Here is an 18,763-nt window from a genome sequence, read left to right as displayed (position 1 = left end):
ATGCCCACCAAATATACAGCTTCTGGATGCATTCTGTAGTGAGCATCCTCTGGAGGTGTTGGTCCAGATCTATAGTCATTGTGGACAGGAGCTGGCTCAAACACAGGATTAACTTGCACATGCAGAGGCTCCCCAGCGACTCTCTGAGCTGCTGTGCCCAGCATAACGAATGCCTCTGGCGTCCAATTGGTGGGACTACCACCAGGTGGAACTAAACTCTGGCCAGTCTTCAGCAATGGCTGGAAGTGGCAAGTTTGGGCTTCCAAAAATGAAGTGCTCTTGCGCCGCTGAGCAACTGCCACCTTCGGCGGGCAGACAGGTGGTGGTGAGAAAGACACCGGCCGTTCATGAACGGTTGGGAAAAATATCTGTGAATCTGGGAACGTTGGTGTTCCCCCACGTGGATGCTGAGGCTGTATTGACATGAACAAGACAGGTAATTCATACATTAAAAGTGAAAGCACATCAACATGCACAGTTCACTAGGCAGTTCTGTGAAGTAACTTTATAGAATTCATACTCAATTCATGGTCAAAAACATACAGTACTTAGGAAATTTAGGTGAGTTGTAAATATCCATTAAATACATCCATGGCAGGCATAGCTAGAAACGGGAACATTTGCTTGTGTTAGAGCTGCTTTTCCAGTTCAATTCCAATAATTCACAAAAAGAAACCAGTTTTGCTCATGACAATGGAAAGAGATTTATTGTCACAGCCTATCCATTGTGATCAGTGCTTGAAATCCAATCAAACCCCTGAGGTCACTGCCATATGTGGAGTATGAAATTCAGAACTTGAGAGCAGCAATGATGCAGAGCCTCTAATTTGCACTTAGAAGATAAAAATTACATTAAATCTCAGTATTTTCCAACGCAAAAAACCACAGTGTACGTTATCCTGTATGCTATCCAGAGAGCTAAAAAGAAACCTTTTATGAGACAAAATTGAACCATTCCAGCACACAGGTGAAAAAAAAGCCTCTGATAAAACCAAAGAGCCTTTGGGTTCTGCCCAAGTTGATTATCTCTCTTGATCCACTTAATCACACCTTTTTACACTGAAAATTAATACCCATTGAAACAAACCTAACTCTTGCCCGGACAATAAAACATTCACAGGTTTAGTAAGAGTAGAGTCCTCAGGCAATTCCACTCCATCTCATTTACTACTTCAAATGAGGCTCACCCTATTTAAGATTTGTAGGGAAGATTTCAATAGAGAGAGTTTATGTAAGAATATCAAACAATTTAGTAATTTTGCAGTTTTTCATCTCTGCCTACAGTGTGCTGAGAGAATGTATTCTCTACCCTAACGGGAAAAAACTGTAGGAGTCAGCAGCAAATACACTGTCCAAGACAGATGGCATTTATGACTTTTTCAAGTTGCTGTTTCCATATTCTTTATTTTCTCCCCAGCCCCTTTTGTCCAGAAAAGCAGCAGCAAATTTCCATATTGACCAATTCTAACAAGGCCCTACATGTTGAAATACTCTTCCTACATTCTAAAAACTGGTTCCACTTACTTCATTTTCACAAAAACTTATTTTGTGTAAATTGAAGCTCAAAATGGAAAAGGAACTACCTCCTGTACTGCAAGCTATCTTGCATCTGACTTTCTGGGAAACATGAAACTACGGCTTCTTCCCACCAAGAAGCAGTTGAAGTGGCAATTCTGACTAAAACTTACAGAAAAATCCTCAAAGGTATTCATACTCTACATTTCTAGTATTACTACCACAGGTAGCCAAAGCTTTGAGAATAACTAGCCACAGTAACCAAGCTTTTAAAACTGGTTGTTTTGTGCAGGGCTTAATTAACATTCAGTGTTTACTTAGAATTTGAAAAATAAAAAGCTATTCTTCTGATCATGATAAGAAATAGTCTTCCCTTTACCTTCTGTGGTATAACTGGGTAATTTACATTTAAACTATCCTAAAATACAAAAAGCAGATGGTCAGCCACTGTTTGATAATGTTTAAGTGTACTGCTTCATAGAAGGGAAAAAAAAATTTAAAATTCAGCATTCCAGCAGCACAGTGTAAGGACTCAACTCTTCATTTTCTCATTTTAAAAATGCCCAAAGCCCAGGATGTATTTAATGATAACTTATCTTACTGTGCCAGGAGGCAAATGGTAACACATACAGGACTGACAGAGAGGGAGGGCAGGCTGGAGCGTCGATGCTTGCGTGGAGAGGCAGAGTGCATGGGCAGGACACTTTCCAGGGCTTTAGAAAGCTTTTCTGCAAAGGTTTCTTCAGGGACAGTCCGAAGGTAGAAAGGAGAAAGAGGTGCAGACAGCGCTGGTGGTGGGGTGCAAGGAGCACTGAGAGGGATGCAGGACATACAGGGAAGAGCAGGAAGGTGGGGGACACAAACTGACATGCTACGACCACGTTGAGGCTAAGGGAGGAAAACAAAAGTTAAGAATTGAACACTTCAAAAAAAAAAAAAAAAAGAATAACAAAACCTGCAAAAACTATAATGAGGTAGAGAAGAAATGAAGACATACAATGAGAGGCCCAGTACTGACTCATGAGTGGTACAACAAGATATGAGAATGCTGAATGAATGCCAACACACACTGGGAACAGGCTGTGTGCACCTCTGAGGACCCAAGTTTGCCTTAGGTTACTGAGCAGTGTGGGAAGTTCCCTAGTACCCTTACAGGAAACATGTGGAAGGCAGAACAGACAGTACTTTCTCTGGAGCCACAGAAGCAGCCCATACTGTGTGTTCTCAAAGCATCTGGTAGTCTGACAGATTTAAAAAACTTAAAGACACTGATGAGCTTTCAAACATTCATCAGTTTAGAGAGTGGGTGTGTGTTCACAGGTATCACCTAACCCAGTTCCTCTACTGAGACAGTCCCTCTGCCTGAATTAAGTGGACTAAATGTATGCAGCTGGCTCTTTATTAACTAAAACATTACCATAACAATTTAAACATTACACCCTCTACAACATGAGTTGTGGAAAAAAAAAAAAATCAGTTTAATGTGTGGAAAATTCTGTAAAATTAGACAAGCCTTTTCCAGATGCTGAGCCAATAACTGCATCACGATTTTGTAATCTTGGCACAATCCAGAAGGCCACAGGTCAAAATCCAATCAAATCCAAAGAAACAGAATGAAGTTTTGGGATGAGATTTGCAATTTTCTGTTTGGTTTGGGAGTTGTTGTTATTGCCTTTTATGTGTGCATGTGTATGTTTTGCTGTGGGGTTTTTAATGAATGAATGAATGAATAGAAACATGACAAAGAGGCAGTCTTCAACTGCAAGTTTTCCTTCTCTGATATTATATGCTTCTTATGGATGTAATCCACAATTTCTTAAACTAATTGAAATCAAATACAGACCTCCAGAGAGAAAACATCAAGATATTCAGTGGAGATCTGACTTTAAAGATTTTTCATGTGAGAAATCTTACAAGACCACCCAAAAATCTGGGAGAGAGATATAAGAGAACTCAAATGGTTAACTAAATACATCTTCATCTATTTGAAGGCGGGAGTAGTTATATATCATTCCTGACTCTAATTTATACAAATTGTTCAGAAACATCTCCACTGATGGAGATTACAGTACTTAACTGTCTTTTCTGGTTAGCAAATTTATGCTTATGATTTCTTATTCTACCTAACAATGTTGTGATCTGATTAGCATCCTCCTATTTTATAGCAGCCTTTTACAGCTTTCTCTCTCCTCAAGCTCATTTTTCATAGGCTCATCTATTTCAGCCTTCCCACATACACCATGCTTTTGTATTTCTGGTGAGGTTTTTTTAACACTCTTCTCTGAATTTTCTCCCAATTCACCCTCAATTCACTCAATCAAGGTGTCCAGGATAGACTTACCAATGGCCAAGAGCAGAACTACCATTTCATTTAATGTGATGTTTGCCTCTTTCACAACAGCGTGATGTTTTTGACCATGTCCAGTTTGTGGTACAATGTAATCCCTAACTTTTTTTTTTTCCAGAATGGCTGCCTAGCCAGTTGTTGCTCATTCTGTACTTGTGTAGCCGATTATTACAGTTAAGCATGAACCTTGTTCTTGTCCTGATTGAATTGTGTTCTGTGATTAAGGCCATTTTTCCAGTTGCCAATATAATTTTGACTTGTCATCCTGTCTTCCCAAAACAGGGTTAGTAGTTCCTGTCGTGTTCTACTCCATCCTGTCAGCCTCCTGGTACCACTGTCGTCATCGTACGGCATGAGCACATTTTGCAGTAAACTAAGTAGCTTGGCTAAACCTCTATCATATGCTTGTTCTCCTGCCCCCTCTCAAAAGATTACACCAGAATATGGCTTACCCAGAACAAGAGCTTATTTAGAGGGATTAAGAACTCATCATCAAGGACTCGCAGTACCACACGCCTCAGGTTAAGTGTGTTGGAAAAAGATGGAGATGCTTTGCTTGTGAGTGATACCAGCCTGTTTTCCAAAAAGCTAGTTACACCAGTGATTCTGCAACAAAGCCTCCAACCACAGGTACCAGAAGAAGAAGTGAGGACCCTCAGCCTAAAGTGTCACATCTTCTCCTTTATGGTATTATTAAATTATACCATAATGTCTCTGTCTCGGACTTTTATTTGTGTAAAAAACAAACAACAAGGGAACCACTGAAGACAATATAAAAGTAGCAGAAGTTCTACTCCAGAGTTAGAATAGATTTCTGCACAGTCTCTTATCAGATCAAAAACATACCAAGGAAAAAAACATACCAAAATAAAAGGGCAACACAAATGAACATAGTAGGAAAAGTATTTGTGCCCAGTGCAGACTTTCCAGGGAAAAGGAATACGCATGATGAGCAAATCAACACAAGCTAGAAATAAAATTGGGAACAAGGATGTGGGGTCTTTTCAGTCTGGAGTTCTCACATGCAGCATTCTATAACAGTCAAAAAAAATCTTACCTGCAAAAATCTGTAATCAAAGCCTCACAGAACACACACAGCAATTTCATACAGTAGCTCAAATTATTCTAATCCCTTCTTCAAACTAGACCAACAGCTTAATCCCTGGTAACTTCATATACACATAAACAGACCACCTTCCTAAGCGAGATTAAATGCTTACATTTATGAGATAGCCTTATTCCAAGGATGTTACTTCCATCCATAAAAAAAACTAACCTATCATTCTGTGTAAGTGCACCCAAGATTAAATAAAAACTTTAAAAGACAAGGATGCCCTTGGACTTTTACCTCCCCCCTGTAAACTTAGTCACCTTGCAAAAAAAGCCCTTAAATTACTCCCATGCAGAATTTGTCCCCTACGGAAAACAAAACATATGTGGAAGATGGCCTGGCAGACTTTCCCCTCACCTTTCAACGGACATACAACAATCAGATAATTCCATGCATTTGCAAAACTCCAAGTTCCAGCTTACCCCTGCAGGTGGCTGAAATCCTCCATGCTGCTGTGACTGCACTTGGCCAACTGAGGCTGGGTATCCCTGGACTGCAGTGTTTGAGGCTGACTGGTCAAGCTGGGAACCATACGACACAGCCTGACTGCCCACACACGATTCAGCATAAACAGATGACCCCATGCCACTGTCAACTGTCCCATCAGCTGTAGAAGTTAAAGATAAAAATTTTCATTTCAAGAACTGCCATCTGGATTTAAAACTTGAAAGACATTATAATCGATCAAATATTGGATTGATGTTTGTGCTATGTCACATGGACTTTAACAGCATTTTACCTCTTGTGCTATTTAAGGTTGGTTAAAAAATACTTTTTTCCCTTGATACAGTAATTTATTATCAATATGCCTTCCCCTAACCCCTGGAAAAATTAGTAATTTCAGAAGTGCTTTGGGAAGACATTTAATAATAAAGTATGTGTCCTATAAAAGGCTAGACTAGACATAGAAACCTAAATTCCACATTGTTATGAATGATCTTCCAAGGGTTTTAAAATCATTATTTTTAATTTTACATGGACATATAAACGAGGTGGGTTGTGCTGGCTGCCAGATGCACCACATAGGCACAGCAGGGAACTAGGCTTAGTAGTCAATGTAGTAGTCCCTGTACCTAGAGAACAGACAATAATTTGCTTTTTAACTTCATCATTCTAATATGGAAGTTCTCATCTACCATCATTATTCAAATACCAACTCACATGTTGGGATGGTAGAAGAGGAAAAGATAGGAGTATTAATTCATCTTTTCATCTACAGTATGTAAAACAGAAAATAAAGCTTTTTCAGAAAGCAAATTATGATCTGAACTACTTGTAGATTTATCTCATTTCCACCTTAAATGTAAGTTAACAAGGATAAGTGGTTTTAGTATCTTTATCTGCACTGGTGCCAGAGTACATAGCCTTTTGCAGGGCCAGAATATACTGTCCCTATAGGGCAGCAAAAACAAGGACATATGTTCATGCTTGAGGTGCCCCAGTTCATTCCATCTATTACCTTGAAACTAAGAGAAATGATTTTGTGCTGAGACACTGGACTGTGAATTGTGCCAAGGCTTGGCTCAGCTAAGGTACAGGAATGCATCTTATTTTGCTGTGCTTTCTAGGGGGCTATTGTTCTTCAACAGACAGCATCATCTTAAGATACTTACTGTTATAGCCACCAAAAGTGTAAGATTACCGGGAAGAACTGTGTAAGTGCAAGAGTTCCTAAATAAACCAACTGACACACTTACAAAGAACAGATACACTGGGCTGCTGGAACTGCAGTTGTTGGTGTTGATCAGCTTCCGGCTCTTCAGGCTCCACTTGTGTAGAAACCGATGCTGAAGCAGTGGGGACAAGAGTAGTACCCGTCACAGACTGGGGATGCTTTGACCCTGCATAGGAAGCACTTGGTTGCTGCTGCTCCAGCTGCTGCTTCTGACTACCTTCTTCCTGAAGGATCTTCTCCTGTTCTTCTCGCACCAACTGACGCTGCTCTCGCTTTCGTTTAATCAAAGATACCCTGTCCTTGATAGCTTTTGCCATCGTCTTGTGATCCCCTTCACAGACATAGCCAGATTCCACCTGAAGAAGGATATAGTCACAGAATTCAGACTGTCACAGACAGCCACTGCTGCAGTGCTACAGCATAAGCTACCACTCTCTCTGGCATTAAATTGTCATTCACAAACCTCTGAACCAGTTTTATTTCTAGACAGCAACAGCAAAAGCAGAGGTGACAGACCACGTTTCACTGTCAGAAAACACCAGTATTTCCTAAGCTTTGTAAGACCATCAGCACTTACCATTTCCTGTGCTACATCCTCTGGGACATCTCTTTCCAAATCAAAGGAAAACTCTATTGCCTCATTGTCTTTATATTTGCCCTTGAGTTTTTTGATGTCTTCAATTCGCAGCCAGAGTTTAATGGCGATTTTTTCTCCATCGTCTTCCTCCGCTAGTTCTACCCGTACTCCAGTCTCTTCTTGGAAGAAAGCATGATTCAAAAGGTCCTTAATAGCATATCTAGCATATTGGGAAAGAACATAGAAACCACATACAGTTATTAGGTTTTCATAAAATACTAAGGAATATCCTTGCCTGATGATCCTCCGAATTTATTCTCTAACTTTATGCGTGTCTCATGCATTACTTGGCAGACCATCATACAGATTTCTACTTAAAAGCATGAATGAGAAACTAAATGCAACAATGCTATGGAACGTACAAAAAACTCAAACCAACCACACCTATTCATTTGGCTTTCATCTTTTGGTTCTTCTGCTGACCAAGAATATATATTAAATAAAATAATAACCAACCTTGAAGAGGCAGCTTGGGTATATCTATATATATCTATATCTATATCTATATATATATCTATATCTAACACACAACCTGTAGTCCCCAAATTAATGCAGTAATCCAAGTATGTATTTTAATCTACTTCCAGATCTTATCAAAAGCCTCATGTAGTAAATTCAGCACTAGACAAACACCACTTGATTCCTTTCCTATTTTATACTCTTTTGAACCACTTCATCTTGCATTCTGTTTGGCACAATTACAAGTTTTGCCCTGAAGGTACAAAAGGGATCTATGTTCATATATGCACAGCATTATCAATAGTAGTGAACAGCTTAAACTAAATGGCAAGAAATAGGTGATGTGCAGACACAAAACGAACTTAAAACGGGAAAAAAAAAATACGTTGTTTAAAACTAAGGAAAAGCACTGAAATTAAAAATACACAACAACACAATCAGATGTAAAACTTCCAAGAGTTAGTAGAAGGGGATGAATAAACATCCATGGACAGATAAAACTTGCTCTGAACAGAAGAGGGAGAGGCTAGAGAGGGGGAAAAGGCTGAAGCATTCTTAAGTCGGACAGTCGGTAAACAACAACCATGTAAAAGCAGCAAAAACTTCCCAAACCTCAAACTCCACAAATAACCCAACAGAGCAGTTACAGATTTCCTGTAATGGTATAAGTTAACCACTTCAAGTAGAAGTCATCTTGCAGAAAATATGGATAAAAATGAGCATCAAGAATTTCAAAATTAAGATGAGTCTTCAAAATAATTAACCATAAAATACCAACAGAATCAAAGGAATAGCAAAAAACCCAAGGATTACAGAACAAATCCAACCAACCAAATCCAAATACCTGGAAACCTGGAAGGACTGTCCTCCACAACTTTGCTGACTGGGTCAAAGTTTTAATAAAAGCAGTAAAATTTCTGAATAAACTGACACGGATGGTTACTACAGCATTTGCACTTTTCCTGACACTGTTAATTCTCTACAACAATCATTGCATCAGAATCTACCAACTAACAGAAGCTGCAGAAGTATTACTGGCTTCCCAACTTACATCAAACACAGAAGACCCCAGGAACTAATTGGATCTGATACCATCACAGATAAAAGACTTGGACAGCAACTAGGACCTCCCTCAGAAAAGGAAGTACTTACCTTTCACCTTTGTTTTGCCGAATGCATCCCTCAATAATCTCCTTCACTTCAGGGATTGCTACTTTATCGAAGCTGGCTGGCTTGACACCCTGAAACATAAAAGTGAGAACTGAGAGACTGGAAGGCTCACTTGACTTAAGTTTTGATTGTGTTTACAGACCAACTATTTATAATATATACCTATATATTTATTCTATAGATAACTGGCCTAAATAATAAGTGCAAATTAGAAAGAAATCTGACTCCAGTATTACCGTTCATTTGTTTGTTAGTGACTTTTGCAAACATCCCACACACACCATCTTCCCATCTCTCAGCTACCCTTCCATAACAGAAGGCATTGATATTTGAGTTCTCACGACAGGAGAACTGTTTAGTTTCCATAGAGGTTATGCTGGCTAGAGGCAAGTACACAGACTGGACTGAGAATGGAAGGAAATGCTTCCTATGTAACACTAATGCAGGAACCTACATGATTAATTTAACAGTCTTCCAAGCATTCTGTTGCTTCCCAGAATGTTTCCAACATGCCATTAGAAATAATTTTGGCATAGATTGATTTTACAGGAAAAACCTTAGTCCAGAATGATCCAACTGGATCATTAAATAACTTGCCCAATGTCCAAAAAAAAAAAAAAGTCTTTCCTGTATTTTAGCTCTCCCCTGAAGACCTACTATACCCAAACCACACTCCTGCATCACCGCTTTTGTGAGTTCAGGGAAATGAGCTCAGCAATACAGGCCTTTACAAAAGCCCTTCCACAACACACAGCAATCCTTTCTCCAATATGTGCTAAAACCACTGGGGGAGAGCAAACCAAAATCCAAATAAGATCAACTATCCAAATGAGTAAAACAAATAGGCCATGAGATATGACCATCTGGGAATTCTGAAAAACATTACAGGCAGAGAGCCAAGCTTCATCACTTAAGCATGGCCAGAAGCTGTATTTTGGGGCTAATTGTCCACAACAGCAAAATCTGGCACTTAATTTTACTCGATGCAGCCTTTAGCTTCAAACTCTGTATTTAAGACAGCAGAATGAAAGAGGATGAAGACATCCTGTTCAAATTCTGGTATATGAAGAGCTGGTGTTTTCAAGCCTAACAATCCTGAAATTACACACTTGATACATTTGACCTTGTGCCACTGGTAAATCACAACTAAACAGAAAATGAAAACCATAGAGTCTGAGGAACAGAAATAAATGAAGTAGCAGTACAAGCATCGTGATTTGAGTCCTAAACAGAAAGTACTTCTCCCAATAACCTACACAACACTGCTGCCCACCAAACGAGGACATCAAGACATGACTCTTCCCCATTCTTCTACTGTCAGTGAGAAATGTCTTGAAACAGAAGTGTTTGAGTCTCTGAACCTGAGTCTTTGCAACTACAGACCTTCATTTAACCAAACAAAGAGACTTAATATGGTAATAGTCTACATCTATATTTAGATACTTCTTCCCTTAGCCAGACGTGGCAGTACCTTGACTTCGCATGTTCACTACATAAAATATTCTCTACCACACTCTTCCAGGAGAGGGCATCATCAACATCAACTTCAACAGACGTAAACCAAAGTCTGGGAGAAGCAAAAAAGCCCAGTCTTTCAGTGGGCAACATCTGCCACCATGTTTTACAAAGGTGTTGTATCTGGAATTTTTCAATGAAAAAAGCCAACAAAAAACACCCCCAACTACAGGAAAACGTTTATTTGATAAAAAACTTCCTGTTACAACAGCATTCTGGTAATTGATTTCTTTGGTCTAAAATTTGCTCTTGTGAAATTCTAGGAATTGAAATCCACAGAACTGCAGGCTACATTGTGACTAAAATAAGCACTGAAACACAGGCTGTCAGTGAACATTAGCTTAATGCTTTTAAAAGCTTCACTGAACATCAAGACTTAAGAAAATCGATGCCTCGGGTGATAAGACAGACCCAAGTTTGGATGGCTAAGTTTAATACTGTAACCAGGCTATATCATAAACCTCCAGCTTCCTAGCAGGACATGACAGAGCTCTCCACTCTAAAGGATTTATAAAACTCTGCTCATGTAGCTGACTTGTCAGAGATGTCCACCTTTAATTATGTCCACCAAGCTTAAACTGGTCCCAGGAATTCAGGTTTATATATGTAGTAGAGATGTTTCCGCATGTAATTAAATGCTCTCCTATATGCATGTACACATATAGCCTGTGCAATAATTACTCAACTGCTTATTGCACACATTCCTATCTAAATTTGCCAAAGTTTAGCACATGTAAGTCTCCTAAACAGCTCAAGTCCCTGACATAGCAGAAGCCAGCAAAGACCTTCATTTAGGTTGCAGCAGCAGAAAGATGATGTCAGATCTGCGACAATCTCATTTCAGAAAAACTAAAAGGTAATATGAGGAAGACAACTGGCACAGCAAAATATCAACACAACGAAGCCAGAACACGATTTTTCTTGTTAACTATTTTACCACATGCTCTGTTCTTCCATGGAGCCTGAAAAGTTAAAGCTAAGGATAGGTTTTAAAATCTGTGATTCAATCTGCTATCCTGTGTTTCTCCACCCTCAAAGAAATTAAATACCTGTCCAAAATCTTCAGGCCCTTCTGTGAGGACCATTTTACAATACCCCATTTTGTGAATTCCAAATCAGGAGCTCAGTTAAAAAGTGAAGCTCCTGCCAACCTCCGCCAGCATGGCTTCCATGTTCCTAACTGCACCTTGGAAAATCTGGGAGAACCTCACACTAGGGCCTAAAGCCACCAGAGGATTCCGCGTTCAAGCAGCTCCCTATTTCTCAGTTTGCTCCACAGTCCATGAGAAGGGCTGCCTAAGCCCAGTCCACAGCGCTGGCCAAGTACCCCCCATACTGGAGTTCACCAGCTTCTTAACACTTTTTCTTTTCCTCCTCCAAGCACTAGTAGAAGTAATGAACTATTTTATACAACAAGAGAGAATGTACTATGAATGATTGGGGAAAAAAAAAATAAATAAATACATCAGTGAACTCTTTTTTATCCAGAGCTGCCTACGCACCTTAACCAGCCATCACACAGAAACCCAAGGGAGGCCAGGCCCTGCAATTCACTTAATCCTGATGTGTCCCTAAGAGTGCAGGAGTTGGGCAGCCAAGCATACATTCATTAGCTTCTGAACCCAAAGGCACTCAAGTAAATACCAAGCCATTCAGTGTTTCCTGGTTTTTACCACGTTTAAGATGGTCACATTCCTATATGCCTCTCCTAGTCCCCAAACTCCTTAGAAGAATCACAGGGCAACTCAAATCTTTTAACCTACCAGTCCTATTCCCCAGTGGCACTTTCATAAGGGCTAAACACCCAAATCCCACTGACATTGTTTCTGAGTTTGCTAAAGAAATAGAAGGAAGAGCTCTTACAGAGAAAAAAAAAAAAGTGTGCAGAGGTGTAACAGGCACACATGAAAATCACCAACATTTTCTCAAGCCACCACCTAAATTAGCACAAACTGGCAGTGCTGCTGGAAGCAAGAGCCTCCTTTTCTCCATCTCCCATTCCCACACCGGTGTCATTTCCTCTCTTTCACCGGCAAATGCATTTATACAGTTGCATAATGAACCAAATCACAGCGTTTATCAGACTTCTGGTTGAAACAAATCCAACCAAAAAAGCCTGCAGCGGTTTCCAGTGAGCTGGAGTTCCCAGTTTGGTACACTGCTGCACTACCTCTCAGGCTTACAGAAAGTTACAGAGCAATAGCTGACAAGGGCAGAACTTAAAACCCACTGAACACTTGCATTTTGAGAGCACCTCTAAAATAAGGACATATATGTAGGTAACACAAAGCACCACTGCAAAACCAAAAACTCATCTTACAGTCCTCATGTTAAGGATAAGAAGAGATTTCATATTTCACTCAGATGTGGTAAAGTTTGTGTTTTTATCAGACTTTAACCAGGGGAATGAAGTGTGTTTATATGGTTATTTGATCAATTAAAGGCAAGTTAGGTTTTCTCAAATAAACTAAATTTCCAAGAAACTTTAAAACACTATCCAGAACTCTTCTTCAAAATTTCTGTCTAGAAACAGAGTACTTTGCATTAGTCAGATCACCACACTACCGCGTCAGTGGTAGCATCTTGTTCTAACGCAAGAGATACTGAACACATCATTTACTTCATTAGAGCAGGTACAATCGGTGCTGCATAACCTCTACAACAAACCAAAATGAAGACAGAAGAAGTGTTACATAACCTCAGACATTCTAAAGAAAAAATAGTTAGATTTGGAAAAAAAACCCAGGTGGAAAATAGCAGAAGCAATTATTGTTCCAGCCTTGCTGGTCAGGATTTTAATTTACATTTAAAGAATTACAGGGGGAAAAGTACAGTCAAGTTCAAAAGCTGAAGACCCAAGCTATGCAAATGTAAGGCAGTTCAGCAGATTTGTCAAGAATTCACCTCCAAAATACTTTCCTGTGGCTACATGCACTCGACAGAGCTGAAATTCTTACTTACCTCTTTAGCACAGTCCTTGTGAGAGCAGCAACAGTGGGAATTAACTATTACAAATATGGGACAGATCTCTCTTTTTGTAAAATCCATCAGGAAAAGAGGGGCACACACACCACAGAGTTAGATGGGTGCTAGTTTCCGATGGGAATCCACTAAGCTGTGGACTTAACGCACAGCGGATGGAAAGCAGACATCAAGGCTAGAAGGGAGCATTGTTTCCTGTTTGACACCTCTTGTTATTTTCCAAGTCCAGTACATGAGGCTGCAGAGATCTGAGCTCAATATCTCCTTTTGCCACTCTAATGCTGAATAGAAAGAATCAATATAAGCACGAGGTAAGCGTGTCCTTTTCTGCCTGCCCAGCTGGCTGCAAGGAGGAGGAAGAAGTGACAGTGGAAGGATCCTTTACTTCCTGCATGTCCCCGCCCTCCCGCTTGGCTGCTCTACCTATTCTCCACCCATTTTTTCTGCACTAGGTTAAGGCTGCAGGTAGGATCATCAGGATCCTGCTGCTGCAGAAGTACCACTTTAAAGAGGGGAAACAGCTCAGTCAGTGGGTTGTCCAGATCCAAGGCTGCTCATACTAATTTTGTGCAGGGGAATGAAGGCAGCTGTTTCTCTTCTTTCCATGGAGATACAGAAGAATACATACAGCTGACTACAATTCAATCCTAACAAAACACAAAGCAGCATTAAGATAATATATTTCACCTCCCTCCTTCCTGACACCGGCATTTTGCTACTGTTGGCAACATCATCTGCTTAACGGGTGCTTAATGTAAGGGAATAGGGATTTGAAGGTGATTTTTCAAACTGCTGGACAAAGTTAGAAAACTGCACTGTTGCTTGTTTTACACCACGTGTGCACAAATAATCCAGAGTTATATGTTCTAGTTGCTAGATTTCAAACCTAAGCCAGAAGTCTGATTTTTATTTCTAATACCTAGTTTCAAACAACCATTATAAAACTTGTTTATCAATAAAATCAGCTTCAGGGGTTTGTTTGGGTTTGGGTTTTTTTGTAAAGATATCAGGAGCAATGCCAAGAAAGATCAGGTACATCATCTTAAAGTATGAAGCTAGCAAACGAACTCTGACCACCTCATAATGATAAACTGTGATAAAATTCAATTTAGAATTACCAAGATCACTTTTTACCCCAAAATAACATCCTCAGTTCAAGTATACTACAATTGTATCAGTGTTGTTGCTATACTATAACACTGGGCAAAAGCAAGACTGGGCATTTTAGAATTCCTCTTCACCAGCTGTTGTGAAACCTTACAGGAGTCAAAGGAAAAGGGATCATTAAAGATCCTGCTATGCTGACTGGCCTTCCAACTGCTTAGCTAGACATTTTAGAACCATCACCATCACACACCAAAAAAAAAAAATCCACTGTTGATTATCAACTTCATTTCAACAGCACTCAAAGTATGTGGGATTTTTGCTTGCCATTGCTTATAATTTATTTTTTTTTTTGGCAGTTGCAGTTGCACTCAAACCAAACAGACACTCTGTAGTCAAAGCAAATCTACTTCGCTGGAATAAAAATCTAACATTTTGCACACCTAATTAAGGTTTTTCTGGGGTATACTGCATGACCTGCAAAGAACATTGAACATTTCAGCTTTTAACAAGCACAGTGTCTACCTGTCCCAGTCTAACCTCAACTCTTGCTTGGCTCTTTTCAAAGGTGCTATAACTGTAGAGCTTGAAAGGAATTCTACTGTAACTGATTAATCTTCTCAGACAAAATGTTCTAACTTTGCAGTCCAGAAGCTAATAAAATCAGTAGCAAAGTCAAATCCCACAAACAAAGTAATTAAAGTCTCTATATTTTCTTTTTGCTAAGTTGTTACCATTCTAGTTTGAGCCAGTCCCATGCTGCCACAAACCATTAATTTCAGGAATTTAGAGAGAGCATATGATTCCAGTGGAAAAAAAGCCAATGATTCTACCTCTTTCCCCCTAGTCTCAAAGATGCCCTCAGGCAATGGTATTTATAGCATTTAAATAGGTTTACCCCATGATCTCCTAAATTTCACTACCTACTATTAGTTACTCACCCAGCCCTCAAAACCTATGTGCTTAACCATTTCACCACCTTTGCCATTTCACATCCTTCATCTTAACCTTACTACCTCTTCTAGGAACAATCTTTCAGATTTAGTTCTTTCCTTGTTTCACACAGAATACACCTATAATTGATAATTCTCATCCCAGTTCAATTGAATACACACTATGAAAAGAGAAACTTCAGCTTCAGATTTACTCAGTTGAAAAGACACGGGTTGCCTACAGAAGAGAATTTTATTTTTCTGGTTAAAAAGCAAGTTAGAATAGTTGAGAATGCATGGGAAAAAAAACCTGAAATGCAACATGTTTAACAGAAGTGAAAATTTACCTTCACCAATTTCAGTATTTTCATAGCAATTAATTCTGGACAATTGATAATTCCACCAAGAATTAAATTGGTAAATCCTGCAGAATAAGCTCTGCACCAGATCAGTATCCTAACAGAGCAAACAGCATTACTGCAATACAAGCAGTGGAAGCAGATGAAAGCTCCCAGTGAGCCAGAGTTAGCTCATGAGGCGCTGTGCAGACTGAGACAGGCCTCGTTGTCTTCTCTGCTGATCAAAAACAATGACTGTACATTTTGAACCCAATACCTTTTGAACTTGACTGACCTATCATCATCCAAATCAAAACTTCTATCTCAGCTACTCGAGAGATCTAAGTCACTGAAATAGCTTAATCAATTGGTCTTCACCCTCTGTGATGAAGATGTGTGAACAATCCAAGTCCCACGATTCTTAACTTTCTCCAAACCAAATGAATTCATGACTTGCAACAGATAAGGATGGATGCTCAGATTTCACAAACATGCTGTTAAGACAATAGTGGCTCTGTTGAATTTATACAGGCCTGCTTGCTGCAACCTGACTGATCACAATTCAGAAACTCTTTTCCTCCCCAATTTACCACCTACCTTCAAAAAACTTTTGAGGCATTAATATAAAACAAGAGGCCAAACACACCAAAAAATTCCCAGGCATGAATGAAGTTGCTATACACACAAGGTATATCTGTATTTTGAATGATACACTCATACTAATTGCATCTTCCTAAAGTTAAAAGAAGCACCTGCTCATTGGCAGGAGATAAGCTGTGGTGAAAAGAATAAAGCAGACTCCCGATCTGACAAGCATTCACTGCTCACTGTCACCTCCACATCTGTATCCTACAACTGCCTCCAAGCCCAGGAGCCACAGCATACTGACACTTCATGCTTAACCAACTTCTCTGACAGTGTCTCAACACTGTATTTTTAACTCTTAAAGCCAGAGAATTCACTGCATTAAAAGCCTTACAGGACCAGGATAGTAGGCTACAGTTCTCTTGCTTTGTTCCCACACAGTTAAGTTGGAACAGTTATGACAAGTTCCTGTTCCTAGAAATCACTGGTTGCAATCCTTTCCAGCCAGTATTCTCAAGTAAAAGGTGGTAAAAAGGGTCAAAAACCACTGTATTTGTGATAATATTGAAATCCCATGCACTACTGCCAAATATACACTGTGGCTTAGAGCTACCCCACTGACAAATTATCTAGCCCAGCACACAAGGCATTTTAAGATTTTACTTTGGACATGAAAGCCCACTGTACTTCAGCACTGCCAGGTAAATAAGAATATCAGCTTATTTCAGAAGTCCTGAGAATCTGGAGCTAAGCACATGGCTTTAGTTTAAAAAAAGAAAAAATTAATCACAACACCTACTGTAAATGCAGCAACTCAGAAGAAATTAATAAAGCTCTAGAACAGGAAATTTTGAAACTAAAAGGCAGGGCACAGTTCCCTAGTGTATAGCTGGCAAACAATTAGGATACTGGTGCATGGAACAGTGAAAAGGGCCCTGTTTAGAAACACACAGCACAAGGATAGAAGTTCTTCTGAAAACACTACAATCTGATTGGACAAGTGGACCAGGTCCTAACAGTTCTAATTCCGGCACAAAAGCATAAAGATGATTTGCATCTACTGTGCACAGTTCTTAAACCTCACCCTTATAAGTAGGGATGCTGCCTTTACCATGTGAACATGAACAGTGAAGATCCTAAGCTGGCTCAATGATACTTTGCTTTATTGGGACTTCAGCTTGAAAATGGCTTTCAAAAAAAAATACAGACATGCCCAGACACACATTTCAGTTCTATAAATTTAGAAATGCCACAGTGGCACAATACTAAAAGTGTCTGTCTTCTATTTGCAGTATGGAAAATACATTTTTGAAAAATTTTATTAGTTGCATTCTCTGCTTTAGTCTGCTTCCATTCTGGTAGAAAATCATCACCTAGCACTCAATTTTAAGTTCATGGACAGTAACAGTAATTCAAAAGCCACAGATTAGTTCCAGTGGCTTCAAATTGAATTTAAAAATGATGCAACATGGGCCACAAAACACATTTGGTACCAGAACTAGCCTTTAGAAAGGATACCTACTTAAAAAGCCTGGGATAATGTTGCAGCATATCACAAATAGTGCACAATTCCAAAAATGCACCAAAAGTCACTGAGTCTTTTATTTTCAGGCTTATTCTATTAGGAGTGAAGGACTTATACTTGTGTACCAAAAGATCCAACAGCTTCAGAAGGTTGTCCTAAAAACTATCCCTGTTATACAGAGAATTTTATCATGGTGGTAATGGGTGGTATGGTAGAAATACACCTCTGAAAAAAGTTTCCCTTAAAACAGAGTTCACAGTGTTAGAAAGCTACTTACACTGGACAGAGAAGCAACAGCCTTTTTTCTCTTCAGCATAAACATTTTAGCCTGTTGTGTCTCTCTAGTTTTCGAAATGAACTGTATCTACAAAATCACATTCAACTCTGGTGCCCTTCACTCTAATATAGGAACAAATTAAAGCACTCAAACAGGCACACACAGCCCCATGTCACTGCCTGCTCTAGCAACAGCTCTGAGGAGCCTAGAAATAACTATAAAGGGTTTATGTAAAATTTTGGTGGAGTTCTGGCCTATGAATCACATAACCTCAAAATAATTTATTATTACTCAACACCTCTGTGAGTTTCCTCAAGACTAAAATTTTCCTAGACTTATCCCATTCCTACCCCTGTGCAACTATAGCAGTACAGTTAGCAGGACACAAAAGTAGTAGCCCATGCATTCTTAATGTCACTATTTTTGACTAGTGGCACTATACATACAAATAAATTTGAACTATCAATCTCCCCACCGTAATGCTTCAGTGATTCACTAATCATAGAATTATAATGGTTCTCACCTCACTGCAGAGCCAGGCGTTTTAAAAACACCACGTCACTGTTCCTACGAGCCACCTTACCATCTCTT

The 18,763-nt window shown here is 39.4% G+C and overlaps 1 protein-coding gene across 11 annotated transcripts in view; it reads right to left on the bottom strand.

Annotated features, from left to right (window-relative positions):
• WNK1 (WNK lysine deficient protein kinase 1) overlaps positions 1–18,763 on the bottom strand; it is a 102,238-nt gene that overhangs the window by 36,148 nt on the left and 47,327 nt on the right. For 10 of the 11 annotated variants that reach the window (XM_027680678.1, XM_027680675.1, XM_027680682.1 and 7 more), the window contains exons 5-8: positions 8,897–8,985; positions 7,226–7,445; positions 6,671–7,004; positions 5,396–5,580 (exon numbers count right to left, since the gene is read on the bottom strand). In XM_027680678.1, the coding sequence (XP_027536479.1) occupies positions 5,396–5,580; positions 6,671–7,004; positions 7,226–7,445; positions 8,897–8,985 (828 nt within the window). Of the gene's footprint in view, positions 1–5,395; positions 5,581–6,670; positions 7,005–7,225; positions 7,446–8,896; positions 8,986–13,390; positions 13,756–18,763 lie in introns of those variants that run through there. The other variant, XM_027680685.1, reaches the window with a different exon arrangement.

This window comes from Neopelma chrysocephalum, unplaced genomic scaffold (genome assembly GCF_003984885.1).
Source record: "Neopelma chrysocephalum unplaced genomic scaffold, ASM398488v2 Primary Assembly neopelma1_59, whole genome shotgun sequence".
Lineage (NCBI taxonomy): Eukaryota > Metazoa > Chordata > Aves > Passeriformes > Pipridae > Neopelma > Neopelma chrysocephalum.
The sequence above is the reverse complement of the archived record's forward strand: the minus strand, read 5'-3'. Positions and strand labels throughout refer to the sequence as shown.